Genomic DNA, 17,213 nt, shown 5'->3' with positions numbered 1-17,213 from the left:
TTAGTTATTTTTTCAATAAGACTTATTTGATATTTTTCACATTCATTATGTTTTCCATTTATATACCAAGACTGAGATTTTCTCCACTCTTTAGTTTGATTAATACTTGGTTTAACCATTTATATATTGTGAAAAAAACGCGAAGGTGGCCCTTAAAAACCCTAACCCATCTTCCCATCGTTAAAACATAATCTATTTTATACACTCTATCATACAATATCCATATGGAACACAATCTATTCCATTATCTAAAATAAATCTCTTATCATCAAAGGCTCCTAATGCCTTTTTATTTACTTCTTCACTATATATGTTATGTTTATAACTTCTTATTGTATTCATTTTCCTATATTCTTCTTTCTTATTCATCAAACAATTATAATAATTTCTAAAAGTTATTGATTTCTTTATTACATATTTCTTTATTCCCTTTAACCTCTTATCAATCTGTTCACCATACTTATAAGCATATGCCTTTGCTCTCAATCCAATAAACTCACTCATTACTTTTCCACCCAACTCATCCTTAAACTTACCAATAACCTTTTCATTCTTTTTGGAAAATAACTCACTCTTCTTGCTGAAATTACTTGTATCATATACTCCAATATTTTTCTTCATATCTTCATAAACATCATCAGTTTTTATATCTAGGATAAAACTATCAGTATCCATATACAACAATGAAACATTTTCACCATACTCTTTCTTTAAGTCATTATACAAATAATCATACATCAATATCTTTGATAAATCAAGAACTGCTGTTCCAATATAAATTGGTTTATCCATTACAATACTTTCCTTTTTCATATGAATTGCAGAAAAGTTCTCTGAAAAAACCTCTTCTCTCTCAAAACTTGGTTTATTTATCAATCTCGAAGCTTCTTTCCAAGATGTTGCGAATCTAATGTTTTGTCTGTTTCTAACATTTTCCATAGTCTTTCCAAATACAGCATTATTCATTAATTTATAAAAGTCCCCTTCAAATTTTACTTTTGTATTTGCTCTCATATCTGTATTAAATTGAATATACTTTTTCACCCAAGGACTTTGTTTAAATTTTAAAACTCTATGAATTTTAGCTACTCTCAATCCTTCTCTCAAAAACTGTTTTAAGCTTCTCTGATGTAAAACATATCCCTCTTTATCATAGAATGTTGTTAATAACTTTTCTGTTGATTTGCCTTTAATATTAAAACTTTTATGATAATCACTTAACCATTCTTTCTTTGGAGTTTCTTTCTCACATGCAAAAGGAAGATCTTTATGCTTATTATGAAGATCACTCGGGTACCTCAAATCAACTTCAAAATAATAACCTTCTTCTTCGTCATTCAATTCCTCTTGAGAAGAAATAACAATATTCATCAAAGCCTTTTCATAATCCTTTTCTTCCACCCACTCTAATTTACCATAAGGCAGAGATTGAGACATTGCCCATCCATACAAATTATTAGCATCAAAATACATCAAATAATTACTATCTTTTTCACTATCATAATTTGGAAGATATTTATTATTTGCTTTAGCATATCTTTTTGAACATACTTGTGATATTCCACCTCTCTTGGACTTCTCAATCATCAAAAGCATATCCACATCACTGATTAAATCTATATCTTGTTTTGTCATTTTCAACATTGCACTCCAAGCTAAACCAGGAGCTGTGAAATAGTGGGCAGGATCTAATCCATAACAATTTTTATTATGACAGAGTGATCTAAAAGCTTCAAACACATCAGCTAACAATAAAACATCTGTTTTTAGATATAAATCGTGATATTCTCCAAGGTTCTTTATCTTAAATATTTTCCATATTTCTTGTGCGTGTTTATATTCCTTATCACTTATCTCTTCTTCATAAAGGTTATTATAGAAACTTTCTTTTGAAGGAAGTTGTGTTTCTTTAAATCTCATAAATGAATCCATATAATCATAAGGATAAATTCCCTTACTTGTAAGAATTTTCTCTTTACTTTGAATTTCATTCCTTGTTTGAATTTCCTCTCTCGTAAGAATTCCTTCTTTAATCAGAATTTCATCTTTAATCAGAATTTCCTCTTTAGTTCGAATTTTCTTTATAATTAGAATTTCATCTTCAGTTAGAATTTCTTCATTAATTACAGTTTCCTCTTTACTTTGAATTCTCTCTTTAATCTGAATTTCCTCTTTAGTGAGAATTTCCTCTTTTGGAAAGAATGAATTAAGATTTGGAAAAGAGTCCATGGAGCTTAGATTTGATGCGAGGTAGGCTAGTGGTGTTCCCATAAACTTGTAAGAATCTAAAAACCTAATACGAGTTAAAGGTTTTGTGAATATCATTTTTGAAAATGAAATATACTTTTGACTTGTGTTTGTTATAGCAGAAATATTCCCTGGTGTTTTTGAAAGTTCATTTATAAATAGATGTGTATCATAGTTGGCGCTGTTGTGAAGAAAGACTGGAATAAAAGAAGGTAATTTATAATTAAGATTACAACAGGAATGAGCGGGACCTCTATATTTACCAGTAAGATGACAATGGTCTCTAACTTTAGACTCCTTAATTTCCCCCTCACAAATATGGCAGATATTGTTCATTCTAAATTCTAATTTTTCTTCTTTGGTTAATTTCATCGGTTCATTTGTTTCTTTCATTAATTTAGTGAGTCTTATACAATCCTTTTCTAATCGTTTTACAAACTCTTGTGAAGCATTTTTTCCACGATAATGTTCAAGTTTGTTATACTTTTCTCCAACAGATGATTTGATATAATAACAGAAACCACAAGGAATATGTTTTTGATATTTATTTGTATATGGTTCTTTTGGATTAGGAGAAGCAGTATTTATCTTTTTAAGGATACATTCAAAATCAGCGTATATCACAAATGGGTGCATGATAGATTTATTATAATCTTCAAAATAAATCTTTTCACCAGGTTTAGGCATTGTAATTACAGCTGATTTATGATTACTACAATATTTTGAATGTTGTTCTAATCGTTCTTTTGTATGAAATGAATTAAGACATCGCTTACAAGGATATATTTTGTTTGCTGTTCTGAATACCTGAGAAGAGATTAATCTTGATAAATTATTGATGTATGTGTAATGTGAATTCTTTCCAACACTAAAATATAAAAGGTCAATGTGTGTTTCTTCATTTTTATAGTTGTTTGAAATTTTTAATATTTGAACTTTGTTTGTATCCGTTAATCCATATACATTAATAGAAAGATTATTCTTTTTCTCAAATTTAGGAATATCTGTTAATGGCATTGGGAATTTAAAATCTTTAATGTCCAAGGTATTCTCATATTTCATATATTGTTTTACTCTTTCTGAATTACATTTTGGTGGATGTAAGTGAGCAAGAACAGACCAGAGAAAACATTTATTATCATTGTTCTTAATATTAACAACTGCCTTCTTTAGTTTTATTTCTTTTGGTAATTCAATATAAGAAGAAGCTTTAAGAGGGTTTGATTTTAGAATGTGTATATCTAAAAAGATGATTTTTTAATATTGAATCCACTTCCTACCACTGTATTATCAACATCCTCCTCTTGTCTTGATAGTTCTTCATAAACCCCACTATTCAAAAAATCTTGAAATGATGTTATAAAATGAAGATCTGTTCTCATATAAGGAGTTTGTTCTTCATCTTGTCTTTTCATATTCATTTTCACTCCCATATAAAACTTTAAAGTTTTTATTTCTTTTAATGTCTTTTTAATAAATTTTTCAACATCGGGTTTCACTATTTCAATTGATTCAGCTATTGATGATGGACTGGGTTCTCCAAATTGAAAAATCCTTATTTTTATATGCCCTTTAAATGCCTCATCAGTGTTTTTAATATAATAGTCTCCCTTTACTTTAAACTCATTTTTCTTGTGTTTTTGTGATTGAAGATGTTGATTATAACTACTCTTCAAAACATCCTTTGAACAGATATCACAATGTTTTCTTTCCAACTCAAGAGGAGATATTTGATGAAATAGATTAAATGTGTGTTTGTTGGTTTGGAGGTGTTTTCTATAATGTTTATATTCGTGATTACAAACATCGCAGTACGTTGTATTCACCATATTTATAGAATAAAACTTTGCTTAAACTAAAATTTTCTTGATGAAAATTTCGTTTAATTTATAGGTGAATCTGTGCTTAAAAACATTTTATCCTCCAACTTTTTCACTTAATAAATACAATGTTTCAAGACACAAAAGACAAGTTTCAATCAATCTCTTCATCTGTTAAAGATACTGAGAAATATGTCAAGGATGTAAAATTGAACAAAGATAAATATAACAACTATTGGATAAAAACTATTATGGTAAATAATATGAGTTCTTCAATTTCCTTCAGTGGAAGGGCTTTTAGTATACCTGGTAGAACATCAATTAAAGTATCTCTCACAAAAGTTTCTCCTCTCCTTCTAGTAATATATTCAAAACTAGAAAAAGCAATGAAACAAGAAAAAGTATCAAAGAACAAAAACCTTATGGATGAAGCTTTAGAAAGAAAAGATAAGACCATCTGTAATATGCAAGGAGAAATTTGTATTTTTTTCAACAACCCTAAAGATGTAAATCTTGATGAAATAAAGGATGTTAATATATCAGGTGAAATGACATTTCGTTCAATAGTAGTTAACGATAATTTTAAAATTACCTTTAATATAAAAAATGTTGTCGTTGAATCTGATAATGAAAAAAGTATATCGATATCGATGGTAATATACAACTGAAAGTATAGATGAATTTCAGTTTAAGTAAAGTTTTACTTTATAAATATGCTAGACTTTCCTGATTCTCCATATGACAAATTTGAGAATTGTCCTGCGTGTGAAAGACAGGGATTAAACACAGAGTCAAAAGCCTATAAACAATGTATATTCTGTGATTATCTTCTAATTAATGATAATAAAAAATATAAAAAGGAAAATAATTCTTTTAGATTTACACCAAAAATGAATTACTTTACAAGATTGATTAGAGAAATGAATGTAAAGTATGAGGATGATAACACACCTTTCCTTACAAGGGAAGAAACTGAACGTATAAGAGAAATGTTCAAAGGATTGTTGTTGTATATTATTCATGGATGTAATTTTCAGGGAAATATCAACACAAGATATTGTATAAATAAAATAATGGATTATCTTGAAATTAAACCTGAACTTAGGATAAAATATAGAGTTTCTAAAAAAGCCAATAATAAATTAAATAACCTGTTTTTCAAATATATAAATGAATGATTTTTTACCTATTTGGGAAAATAAGATAAAATTTAACAACCATAAAAATCTCCCAAATTCATTAAGATGTCTCATAGTTGGTTCAAGTGGATGTGGAAAAACCTGCTTACTTTTAAAAATGCTCCTCACTCCCAACTTTTTAGATTATGATAATTTAATAATTTTCACAAAGTCGAGTTTTCAACCAGAGTATCAACTACTCTCACAAGGTTTTAATGCTGGTCTTCAAAAAGAAGATATAATAGGTTTATTTAAACGTCAAAAAAACCTAAATGATTATAACATTGAAGATATAATTCAACTATTTTGTGATACACAGAGATGTAAAAAGAAATCAAATCTTATAACTTGTATTCTTAGTGATAATACGGATGATATACCGTCTCCCCAAGATTTGGATAAATCAAAAAGAACCTCGTTATCTTTGATGATTGTGTTAATGAGAGAAACCAAACGGTAATGGACAGCTACTACACAAGAGGGAGACATTCTTCTTGTAATTGTATTTATCTTAGTCAATCGTACTTTCAACTTCCTCGTCGTTCCATCAGAAACAATGCTAATACTTTTATTTTATTCAAGTTAAATTCAATAGATATCAATAATTTTTGGAGAGATAATTGTTCTACATTATGTAGTAAAAAGAAATTTGAGGATTATATGAAGCACACGACTGAAAAATATAAATATATTGTTGTGAAACAAGATGAGATATTAAGGGATATATTTTTTGTTTTATAAACAATTACATATATAAATGACAACTATTATTATAAATCTTGTGGGTAAATCTGCTTCTGGAAAAAACTTTCATAAATCAAGGTTCTTGTGTAGTACAAATGAGAATATTGTAAATTTACTTAAAAAACACCCCGTGATACGCATTGTATCAACAACAACTAGAGCAATAAGACCTGGAGAAGTAAAAGGTGAAGATTATCACTATATTTCAGTGGAGGAACATATGCGATTGAGGAATGAAGGACAAATATTTGAGGAGGTTTCTCTTGGTACAACAAAATATTCACATTGTAAGAGTGAGTTAAAGAAACTAAAATCTGGTGGTGTTGGGATATTAGAAACTAATCCAGAAGGAACGAGACAAATTATTAAATATCTGAGCGGAGTGAAGATTTTATCATTCGGTTTTGATGTTGATGAAGAAACTCAACACAAACGTATGAAAAGCAGAGATGCAAGGATTAGTGAAGAAGAAATTACAACTCGCATTAATGTTAATAAAGAATTTGATGAAATATTTAAAGAAAAGGATTTATTTGAACACATCTACTTGAATGATGAAGAAAAGGAAAATTTCCCTGTTGATCTTTACAATTCATTAAATGATATTTTACAATAAATAAATGGATACAAAAGAAAGAGCAAGAAGATTTAAGGAACATCAAGAGTTGGTTTCAAAAGTTGTAAAACAACAGGAAGACATAAAGAAGAAACGCAGACAGAAACTAACGGGCGAAGAAGCATTTGAAAAAAACAAGAGAAATTTTTTAAACCACTTTTAAAAACTTCCCAAGAAAAATGAAAGATGTTTCCACAGTTCCCACAGTAGAATATACTCCTAGAAAGCTTCAAATGTTAAAAGATTTCAGTCAAATGACGGAGGAAGAATTAGAGCATATTGGAGAATTAGAACATGATGAAGGTTTATTTCAACAACTGGAAGAGATTAATCAACCCCCTGATTATATTGTGAATGCTGTTCAAAACAATGAATATTCAGCAGATTCAAAAACCAAAGCAGGACTCATTCCAACAGAACAACCAGCAATATTTCATCTTGTTCAAGAAAAGGTATTGATATTTAATGATGAATTAAGGTTCTTAAGTTCTGCTCAACCCCTGTTAAACTAACTCCGAGATTAATGTTTCTTCTCACAAAAGATGGAAGGCAAGGTTCAACTGTGAGGGATGAATCAAAGTATATTGATAAACCATTGGATATGGAAAATAATGATGATAGAGTATATATTGATTTGCTGAACACTCTAAATTATAAGGTTATTCTTTCTGGTAAAAGTAGGAAGAATGAGAAGGAGAAACACATTATTCAGGCTTTAAGTATCCTTGGTTCAGGTATTAGTTTTCTTCCAAATGACCCATCGCAATTAGTTAATAGACTGTTATTGTTGTTCGGCAGTAAGAAGGCTGGAAATAACAATTGTTTTAATGAAGCATCAGCCATTTTAGACCAGTTGATGAACATGAAAATAATTAATAAATCTCAATATAAAGACATTTTATCTCATATTAAATAAGATGAGAAGCACAATCCTGAGTTTTAATTTCACAACAAGCGACCACACATCTTCATTCCCATACCCACTACAACTTGACACAACAAAAGAATATGAGGCATCTTTATTGTCAATGGAGACTTATAATACCTTATTTAATATAACCGAGAAAAATGACAAGTTTAGTTATAATCCGGGAAGTGGATACAAAACGATAACAGTCTCACCCGGAGCATACGAGATTTCTCAAATATCTTCCGAAATTGCTCGTCTTATGAAAGAACAGGGTGATGAACCAAAAATATTGTGATAAACATTCAAAAACATACTTCAAAATCAACGATTAAAGTTAAAAATAACTACAAGGTTGATTTCACAATTGATAATTCATTTAGAGAGTTATTAGGTTTCTCCTCAAAAAAGATTGAAACTAATGGGACGTTTTACAGTGATAATGTCATTCAAATATCCTCAGGAATAAATTCGGTGTTAATTCACTGTGATTTGATTGATGGTGCTTATAATGATGGATTAAAAACAAATACAATATTTTCATTCAGCGCATACTCAACCCCAATTGGTTATAAATTCAATATGGAGCCTAAAAATTTGGTTTATCTACCTGTGTCAGGAAAAACCATACACAGAGTAAATTTTAGGATAACCGACCAAGATAATCGTGTGATCTCTTTTAATGGAGAAGTTATATCCATCAGAATTCACCTACGTGAAGTTTTTCAATAAATAAATACGATGGTTATTGTGAGGAAACACGAGTTGGGAAAATATTAAATAATTACAGGGGATGGGATGTTCCTTTCCCCGTACTACAAGGGTGAAGGTATGTATCTTGGTAGAGGATACTATAAACCTAAGAGACAAAGGGGTGTCGGACATCAATTTAGAGGAGATGGGATAATTGATACTCTCATGGGTATTGGTTCAACTATTCTTAAACATAAAGACCTAATTGGTTCAACTGCTTCTGCTGTGGGAAATGTAGCAGGTGCTGTAAAGAGTATAAAAGATGCTCAGAAAGAATCTCATAAATTACAAGCAATAAAAGAAATTAAGAAAGGTAAAACTCAGTTGTCCCCCCAAGAACGACAGAAAATAATTCAAATACTTGGATCAGGGTTTCAAAAGTTTTAACATCTTTTTTCCTAAATAAATACAAGTATGGAAGCAATTGATAGTATCTATGATTTGGATGATACTATTATTATCTCAAACTCCACTAAAAAAGAAGATTACTTCAAGGTAAATGCAATAACTGGAACAGACTGGAATACAAATGGTACAAAAAGTTTTGAAATAAATAATCAACAAACCTATTTGAATCTCTCCGAAAGTTTCTTGTTGTGTAAATTTAAATTCACTAAGGCTGGGAATAACACAAACGCTACACTTGTAAATGATTTCTTCTGGAAAATGTTTGATAGTGTGCGATTGTATATTGGAACACAAGAAGTTGAAGCGGTTGATTATGTCTCTGCTGTATCTGAAATGATGAAATTTACACTCTATACATTCAGTGATAGAATGGGAAAGGGGTCTGTCGAAGGTTTTATTCCTGATATGTCAACGGGAACAAACACAGACCCTGGATATATTCAAAGGAAAGGAATGTATAATGATGATACAAAAGCAGAAAATAGTTTTACTGTGGCAGTTCCTCTTAAAGGTATATTTGGATTTTGTGATTATGATAAAGTTCTGTATGGTCTTAAAATTAGATTTCAACTACAAAGGAATGATAATGAAAATAGATTGCTTTTTGGTGTTGGTAATGCTTTTGGTGATCAGAATAAATTTGTAATTGAGGAGATGAGTTGGTATATCAGTGAATATACTCCTAATCTTAAAACAGAAGAGATGTTGAATCGAAGACTTAACTCAAAAAAACCACTCAGTGTATCATACCTCAAAAGAAGATGTCAACACGTTAAACTCAATCAAACTACTTACACGTGGAATTTGGGTGTTCTGGAAGGAAAGCCACGATATCTGTGGATGATTTTTAAAAAGCCAGATGGTGATACTGCGACTGATAAGAATAATGCATTGAGTGATAATGCTAAGGTGAAACAACTTCGCGTTTCTCTAGATGGAACATTTTATCCACGAGATAGATTGGAAATTAATTGGGAAAAAAATGATTTTGCTGAAGCATACAAGTCTTACCAAAAGGTGTGTGAAAGTAATGGAAATAAAGAACCTATTTTGGATATGACAGCATTTAAAAGTTTGTATACAATCTATACGTTTGACCTGAGCGCTCAAAAAGAAACTATAAAGTCTAATCGAGTGGATACTTCCCTATACATTGAAAGAGGAGAGAGTGAAGAAGTTGATACATATTGTTTGCTTTTGGAAGAAACAGAATTGCAGATTAATACAGATAATGGTGTGATGATTAGTCTCACATAATTTTTTTGTTAAATAAATGAGTGGCAAAGTACCAACTGGGGTATATGTTAATCAAATCAATCTTCATAAACTATCATCTTGTGTTAAAAATCAAAAGCCTTGTACGATTAACGTTAATACAATTCAGAGAAAAGGAGCAGTAAGAATTGATGTTTTGCTCACAAGAGAACAGGTTAAAATCTTGAATGACACTGGCTCACTTAAAATTAAAATGACAAAACCAATGTTGAAAAAATATTCAATAAGAGAGACGAGTGGAGGATTTCTCCCATTTCTAATTCCTTTATTTGCTGGTTTAAGTGCGGTTGGAGCATTGACGGGTGGTATTTCAACAGCGGTCAAAACTGCCAACGAAAGGAAGGCTCAACTCCAGGCTCAAAAAGAATTGGAAAGACATAACAAAGAGTTGGAGAAACAAATTAGTGGAAGTGGTGTAATTGTAGATTTTGCTGAAAAACTTGAAGGTCTGCCTGATAAAGCGAGATTGTTAGTTGGAGATATGCTTTCTTCTATAGCACAAGCAGGTGTAAAATTAACGAAAAGAGGTAATGGATTATATCTTTCTAATAAATAAATGAGCATTGATGAGTGGTTGAAAGAATTTGGAAAGAATACAACATCAAATTTACAACTTGCCAAATATTGTAAGAAATTAAAAATTCATAATGTGGTTATTTGTATGAGAGATGAATTAACAAATGTGTCGAAACATACAAAGAATATTATTATGAACTTAGAAGATAATGATGGGAACGGTTCTCATTGGGTTTGTATTTTTAATAGTCAAGACAAATATTATTTTGATAGTTTTGGTCTTCCACCACCTGTTGAAGTCATAAAATTCTTACAGAATGGTGTTTATCAAACATTTCAAGTCCAATAATTAAATTCCAAGTGTTGTGGTCAATTATGTCTATATGTGTTATTTCAACTCAACAAAAATAAAAAATTTTATGATATTATTTTTAATCTAATATAAATGACTTATGTTGGTAAAGATGGTTCTATCTTTGGTGTATCTCAAGAACTGGATATTGATTTATCAAATTATTACACAAAGGCACAGGCTGAACGACATAAATATAATATAAACAAAAATATTAACATGAAAAATGCTTATAAATTAAAAAATTATCCAAGCCCGACTGACGCGAATGACTTGGTGAGATTAAGCGATTTATCACAATATATATACTTAAATAAAACGGCTGTGTATTTTAAAGATACAGAAGTGTTGATATTATCTCCAGGTCATACAGAATTCACAGTTCGAATTAAAATAAATTTTTATAAAGAAGGGCGTATCGTTTGTATGAGAATAGAACAATGGGGGTATGATATGAATGATTTAGGGTATAATTGGTCATTTAAAATTAACCTCGAAGACCTGGAACAATTAAATCAGTCTCGTAAGGAAGAATATTATCCACTTGGTATCGAGAATGAGTTTTGTGGAGCCACGATTAGTAAACAACAAATAAAAGAATTTAATAAGGGTAAATATAATAATGGTTTTGCCCTTGTTTATCTCATGAAAACAGAAAAAACAGGATTATATATAATAAGTAAGGAAATACAAAATGATTTAACTATGGGAAGATGGGGAGGTGTTTCGTGCCATAATATTATTCTGACATATATTTCTAATACATAAATGACAGCAAGAAGGCTTCAAGAAAATTATCATTTCTGTGTTCAAGCATACCTTCAAGAAAAGGGTATTCGGTATTTTAATAAATATGTTCTACAACATAAGAATGAGGTATTTTCAATAAAAGATTGGCATTATGCTGATGTTGATAAACCGACAACTTTAGATTTAATTAGAATGTTAAATAATGAAAAAATTATAAGGTTAAGAAAAGGTAAGGCTCTTTTAGAAATTCAAAAGAAATTTTATTGGTTTCCTGTTGTAAAAAATTATTTTAGATACAGGAATAACAAGAAATCCTGATGAATATATGTATAATATTCTATGGGGTGTAAACGATTCAAGTATAGTAAGGGATGAGGAAGGAGTTGAAGAAGAGAGGGAAGAGGAGGAAAAGGAGAAGGAGGAGAGAGAGAAGGAGGAAAGAGAGAATAGAGAGAGGGAGGAAAGAGAGAAGAGAGAGAAGGAGGAAAAGGAGAAGAGAGAGAAGGAGAAGAAAGAGAAGGAGGAAAAGGAGAAGAGAGAGAGGGAGGAAAGAGAGAGAATGAATAAATATCAAAATATGGAAACCAGTGAGATTCAAAAAAGATTGGTGGTATTACAGAAAATAACTCAACCCACCGAGGAGGAAAACAAAGAATTGACAAGTCTATTTGCAATACTTTCGACAAGACTATTAGCATCGACAAGATATGGATTTTAATTCAAGTTTTTTCTTAAATAAATGGAGGAGAGAGTGAAGGCATTTCTAAGGATTCTTTATGTTTTAAAAATTAAGATTCAAATGTGCATGTTGGAAACTAAAAAGGTTTTTGCACTCTGCAGGAATTTTTCTCATAAATAAATGAGTTATTGTCTGAAATGTAAAAAGAAAACTAATACTAAAAATATTTCATATATTAAAAGTAAAAATAACAGGGTTATACAAAAAGGTATATGTTCGGTGTGTGGTTCAAAAAAATCAATTTATCTCCAAACACAAACTCGGAGGAGATATACAAAAGTTTTTATCAGGAAGTAAATTTACAACTACTGGAATACCAGGGGAATTACATCTTCCAGGTTATTCTTTCTGTGGTCCAGGCACAAACTTAGATAAAAGATTAGATGAGGCAGACAATCCTAAATCCTGGAGTAAACCAATCAATAGAGTTGATGAAGTGTGCATGAGACACGATATTGATTATGGGAATACCACAACGTTGGAAGAAAAGCATGAAGCCGATAGAGAAATGTTGTATAATTTGTCTCTGATACAAAATCCAACCTTGAGAGAAAAAGTTGATAGGTTCATCGTGAAGAAGATGATTAGTGCTAAATTGAAACTTGGACTTGGAAATTCAAAAACTTATAGGCTCTAATGATGCCATTAAGACTGAAGAGCAATTAGCTGATGAATTACATAAACCAATATTCACAAAGTTTCAGAGAAGGAAAGTTTATTCCAAGGAAGTTGATTATATCTGGTCTGCTGATTTGATTGAACTCAATAATGATAAGGGGTACAAGTATGCTTTAACCGTTATTTATTTGAGGAGTAGATATGCGTGGGTTGTCCCTTTAAAAAACAAAACAGGTAATACTCTTATGTTAGCTTTTCAACAGATATTTAATAAAAGTAAGAGAAAACCTAAGAAATTGTGGACTGATGAGGGTAGAGAGTTTTATAACAAGACATTTATGAATTTTCTAAAAAATAACAGTATTACATTATACAGTACCTTTAATGAAGGGAAGGCAGTTGTTGTTGAACGTTTTAATCGTACCTTAAAAGAGAGACTATATAAAAAATTCACACAACTCGGTTCACAACAATGGTCATCTTTTATTCAGGATATTGTGGATAAGTATAATGACACGATTCACACGTCAACGAATATGAAGCCATCAGAAACATTTACAAAATTAAAATATGAAAAAGAGATTAATGTCAGAAAACCTAAGTTCAAAGTTGGTGATATCGTAAGAATATATAGGTGGAAATCTCATTTTGAAAAGGGTTTTACTGAACGATGGACGAAAGAACTTTTTAAAATTGTTGATGTAATAGATACAGTTCCTTGGACTTATAAAATATATGATTTGGAAGGGGAAGAGATTTTAGGTTCATTTTATTCACAGGAATTACAAAAGACAAAACTAAGCAGATAATACACCTTTGTGGACACTAGAGGGACAAGTCCGAGGTGTATAACAGTATATAATGTGTGTCAAGGGGGACGTTCTTAGATCTGTGAACCCCAAACACAGAATCCTCAACTGAATAGTCAAGGCTTAACTTTTGTTTGTGTGTGTGTGTGTGTGTGCAATGGGAGCAATAGGTTGGCGCTTCACTCCCTCCTACTATACACCGTTGTGGACACTCGAGGGCCAAGTCCGAGGTGTATAACAGTATATAATGTGTGTCAAGGGGGACGTTCTTAGATCTGTGAACCCCAAACACAGAATCCTCAACTGAAGTCAAGGCTTAACTTTGTTTGTTGGTGTGTATGTGTGTGTGTCCCAACCCTCACATTCAAAATCTCAACCCCAACCCTCACATTCAAAATCTCAACCCCAACTCAATCCTCGCCCAACACAATGTCTTTTTCAAAATGAGATTTCCACCTATATATATATATATATATATATATATATATATATATTTTTACGTTTTTTTTTTTTCTTCTTCCAATTCTGTCTTTTAAGGCTTTCAGGTTTGATGACGTAAAAAGGGGGAGTAAGCCTGCACTTTCTTCCCAGAACTTTCTTGATCTTGCTCCCATCAAGCACCATCCGACAAAGAACTACATCGATAGGTTTAGATCCCAAAGAGTGATAGCAACTCCAAAAGTCTCCAAAATATAAATAAATAAAATAATAATAATAATAAATAAATAAATAAATAAATAAAAGCCCCCAAAAAAGTTTCAAGTGTCCAACATAAACCCAACTTTCCAAGTCTTCAAGGTATAACCACATTCCCGTTGAGTTTCCAAGATATGTATCACATTGTGAGTTATCAATCCAGAACCCACATTTCAAGTATTCAAAGTAAAACCAACTTACAAAGTCTCTTAAGGATAACTCATTTACTGATTTTTTCAAAATTTGTGAGTCTCCAAGGTAGGACCCATATTTAGAACCATCTTGGCAGAACCCTTTTCCTGAGTCTCCAAGGTAGTTATTTAAACCATCAAGGCAGAACTCATTTACTGATTTTTTCAAAATTTGTGAGTCTCCAAGGTAGGCCCCATATTTAGAACCATCTTGGCAGAACCCTTTTCCTGAGTCTCCAAGGTAGTTATTTAAACCATCAAGGCAGAACTCATTTACTGATTTTTTCAAAATTTGTGAGTCTCCAAGGTAGGCCCCATATTTAGAACCATCTTGGCAGAACCCTTTTCCTGAGTCTCCAAGGTAGTTATTTAAACCATCAAGGCAGAACTCATTTACTGATTTTTTCAAAATTTGTGAGTCTCCAAGGTAGGCCCCATATTTAGAACCATCTTGGCAGAACCCTTTTCCTGAGTCTCCAAGGTAGTTATTTAAACCATCAAGGCAGAACTCATTTACTGATTTTTTCAAAATTTGTGAGTCTCCAAGGTAGGCCCCATATTTAGAACCATCTTGGCAGAACCCTTTTCCTGAGTCTCCAAGGTAGTTATTTAAACCATCAAGGCAGAACTCATTTCTTGATTTTTTCAAAATTTGTGAGTCTCCAAGGTAAAACTTGTATTCTGGCTCATCAAGGTATAACTTGTTCAGTGGGTATTGTCTTGATAACTCACAATGAGTACTATTGCTGTAAAACTCTTTTTCAGGATTTTGCTGGTCTCCAAGGTATAACTCTTTGGTTGGGTCATCAAGGACGAACTCGTTCTGTGGGTCTTGGTCGCTCATAAGGTCTTCAACCAAGCCAACAATTTCGCCCCAAGTTGTAGCAAAAGCAGTATTTTCATTTCGTATTTCAGACACAATTTCCTGTGAGAGAAAATAATAATGTATTAATTAAGTTATTTAATTATTAAATGAGTATGCTTCAATCAAAGTTTGAAAATAGGAAAATAAAAAATCTTACCTCAATAGATAAGAGGTTTGAATCCAGTTCATCAACTTGAAGGTTTAGTTCCATACAAGACAGAGAGTTCCAAGGAACACCAAAGTCATCCCACTCAAGGTCTTCAACCAAGCCAACAATTTCCCCCCAAGTTGTAGCAAAAGCAGTATTTTCATTTCGTATTTCAGACACAATTTCCTGTGAGAGAAAATAATAATGTATTAATTAAGTTATTTAATTATTAAATGAGTATGCTTCAATCAAAGTTTGAAAATAGGAAAATAAAAAATCTTACCTCAATAGATAAGAGGTTTGAATCCAGTTCATCAACTTGAAGGTTTAGTTCCATAGAAGACAGACAGTTCGAGACAAGCACACAGAACACCATTGCCAGCAAAAACAAATGTTTAAAATGGAGCCTGGGTTTGAAGCTTTTATAGAGAAAGACTGGTGGGTGTGGTTTCCTTTGGAAATTCCCTGGGCAAGCCTAGGCAAGCCTTCATTGGGAAATTTTTCAAAACCATAACATCCTGTAATTTTCTAGTGATTTCTTTGTGAGTCAGAGATGAACTGGAAATGATGTAAGAGTGGGCGGGGCTTAGCAAAAGTAGGCGGAGCTTAGGAAAAGTGGGCGTGGCTTAGAAAAATACCTTATGAAAAGTGGGCGGAGCTTAGCAAAAGTGGGCGGGGCTTAGGAAAAGTGGGCGTGGCTTAGAAAAAATACCTCATGAAAAGTGGGTGGAGCTTAGCAAAAGTGGGCGGGGCTTAGGAAAAGTGGGCGTGGCTTAGAAAAAAATACCTTATGAAAAGTGGGCGGAGCTTAGCAAAAGTGGGCGGGGCTTAGGAAAAGTGGGCGTGGCTTAGAAAAAATACCTTGTGGAAAGTGGGCGGGGCTTAACAAAAGTGGGCGGGGCTTAAAGAAAAGTGGGCGGGGCTTAACAAAAAATAACCTGTGGCTCAGGAGGTGGTCAAACAAGAGCATTAAGAGAAGTTTATCATTTCGTAATGGCACAAATGGGGTATCTTAAAAAATATAAAGATTCAAATGTTTTGTTTGTCAATATTTTAGATGGGGATTATTGTGCAAAGAAAATTAAACTATTGAAGGAATTTGAGAATGAACAAATCTTTATAGGTTCAATGAGTGAGCTGTTCAACCCCCAGGTGTTCAATTCAATGAGGTTCAACCTCCAAGTTAAAAGGGGAGACAAATAAATATACCTTGGGATAAAAAGGGGATTTATTTTTAGGGAAAAAAAATATAAATCGCTGAAAATCCCCCATTCATTTACATGGGGAAAAGTGAGCCAGAATCAGTATTCTTACCCTACTCAGGTGACCTTGAGCAAATGAGAGGGTGAATAGAACAAAGAGAGGGTGAGCAAGAGCAGAAGAGCAGGTTTTGAGGACACGTGGGCTGATGCCATCTGGACCGGTTGCAGAATCTGTGACGAGGTTTGACAGCAAGCTCTCCACTTTTCAGGAGAAAAGGACACAGAGTCCAGGAACAGCTGGTTGTGACTGGGTAAGGTGGGTACAGAATGCAATGGGTTTGGGACACAATATTTAGAAGCAAACACGGAGTTGAGGCAT

At 32.1% G+C, this 17,213-nt stretch overlaps 1 protein-coding gene across 1 annotated transcript; it reads right to left on the bottom strand.

Annotated features, from left to right (window-relative positions):
- Nucleotides 1-13,403: 13,403 nt before the first annotated feature.
- On the bottom strand, nt 13,404-16,473 carry LOC147014561 (uncharacterized). Its single transcript, XM_085852608.1, has 3 exons — nt 15,916-16,473; nt 15,642-15,818; nt 13,404-15,544 (listed from the first exon to the last, which is right to left on the bottom strand). Exons 1-3 carry the CDS (start codon nt 16,006-16,008, stop codon nt 14,189-14,191), a joined length of 1,626 nt encoding a protein of 541 aa, XP_085708734.1. The 5' UTR covers nt 16,009-16,473; the 3' UTR covers nt 13,404-14,188.
- Between the last annotated feature and the right edge of the window lie 740 nt (nt 16,474-17,213).

Source organism: Eptatretus burgeri, chromosome 13 (genome assembly GCF_056783735.1).
Source record: "Eptatretus burgeri isolate ZD-2024b chromosome 13, Ebu_testis_v1, whole genome shotgun sequence".
Classification (NCBI taxonomy): domain Eukaryota; kingdom Metazoa; phylum Chordata; class Myxini; order Myxiniformes; family Myxinidae; genus Eptatretus; species Eptatretus burgeri.
Note: the sequence above shows the minus strand (reverse complement) of the source record. Positions and strands in the feature narration are given on the sequence as shown.

Coding starts and splice junctions, on each gene's coding strand:
- LOC147014561 (XM_085852608.1), bottom strand. CDS start 16,008: ATGGTGTTCTGTGTGCTTGTCTCGAACTGTCTGTCTTCTATGGAACTA. Junction 15,819..15,915: donor CAAACCTCTTATCTATTGAG/GTAAGATTTTTT, acceptor TTTCTCTCACAG/GAAATTGTGTCTGAAATACG. Junction 15,545..15,641: donor CAAACCTCTTATCTATTGAG/GTAAGATTTTTT, acceptor TTTCTCTCACAG/GAAATTGTGTCTGAAATACG.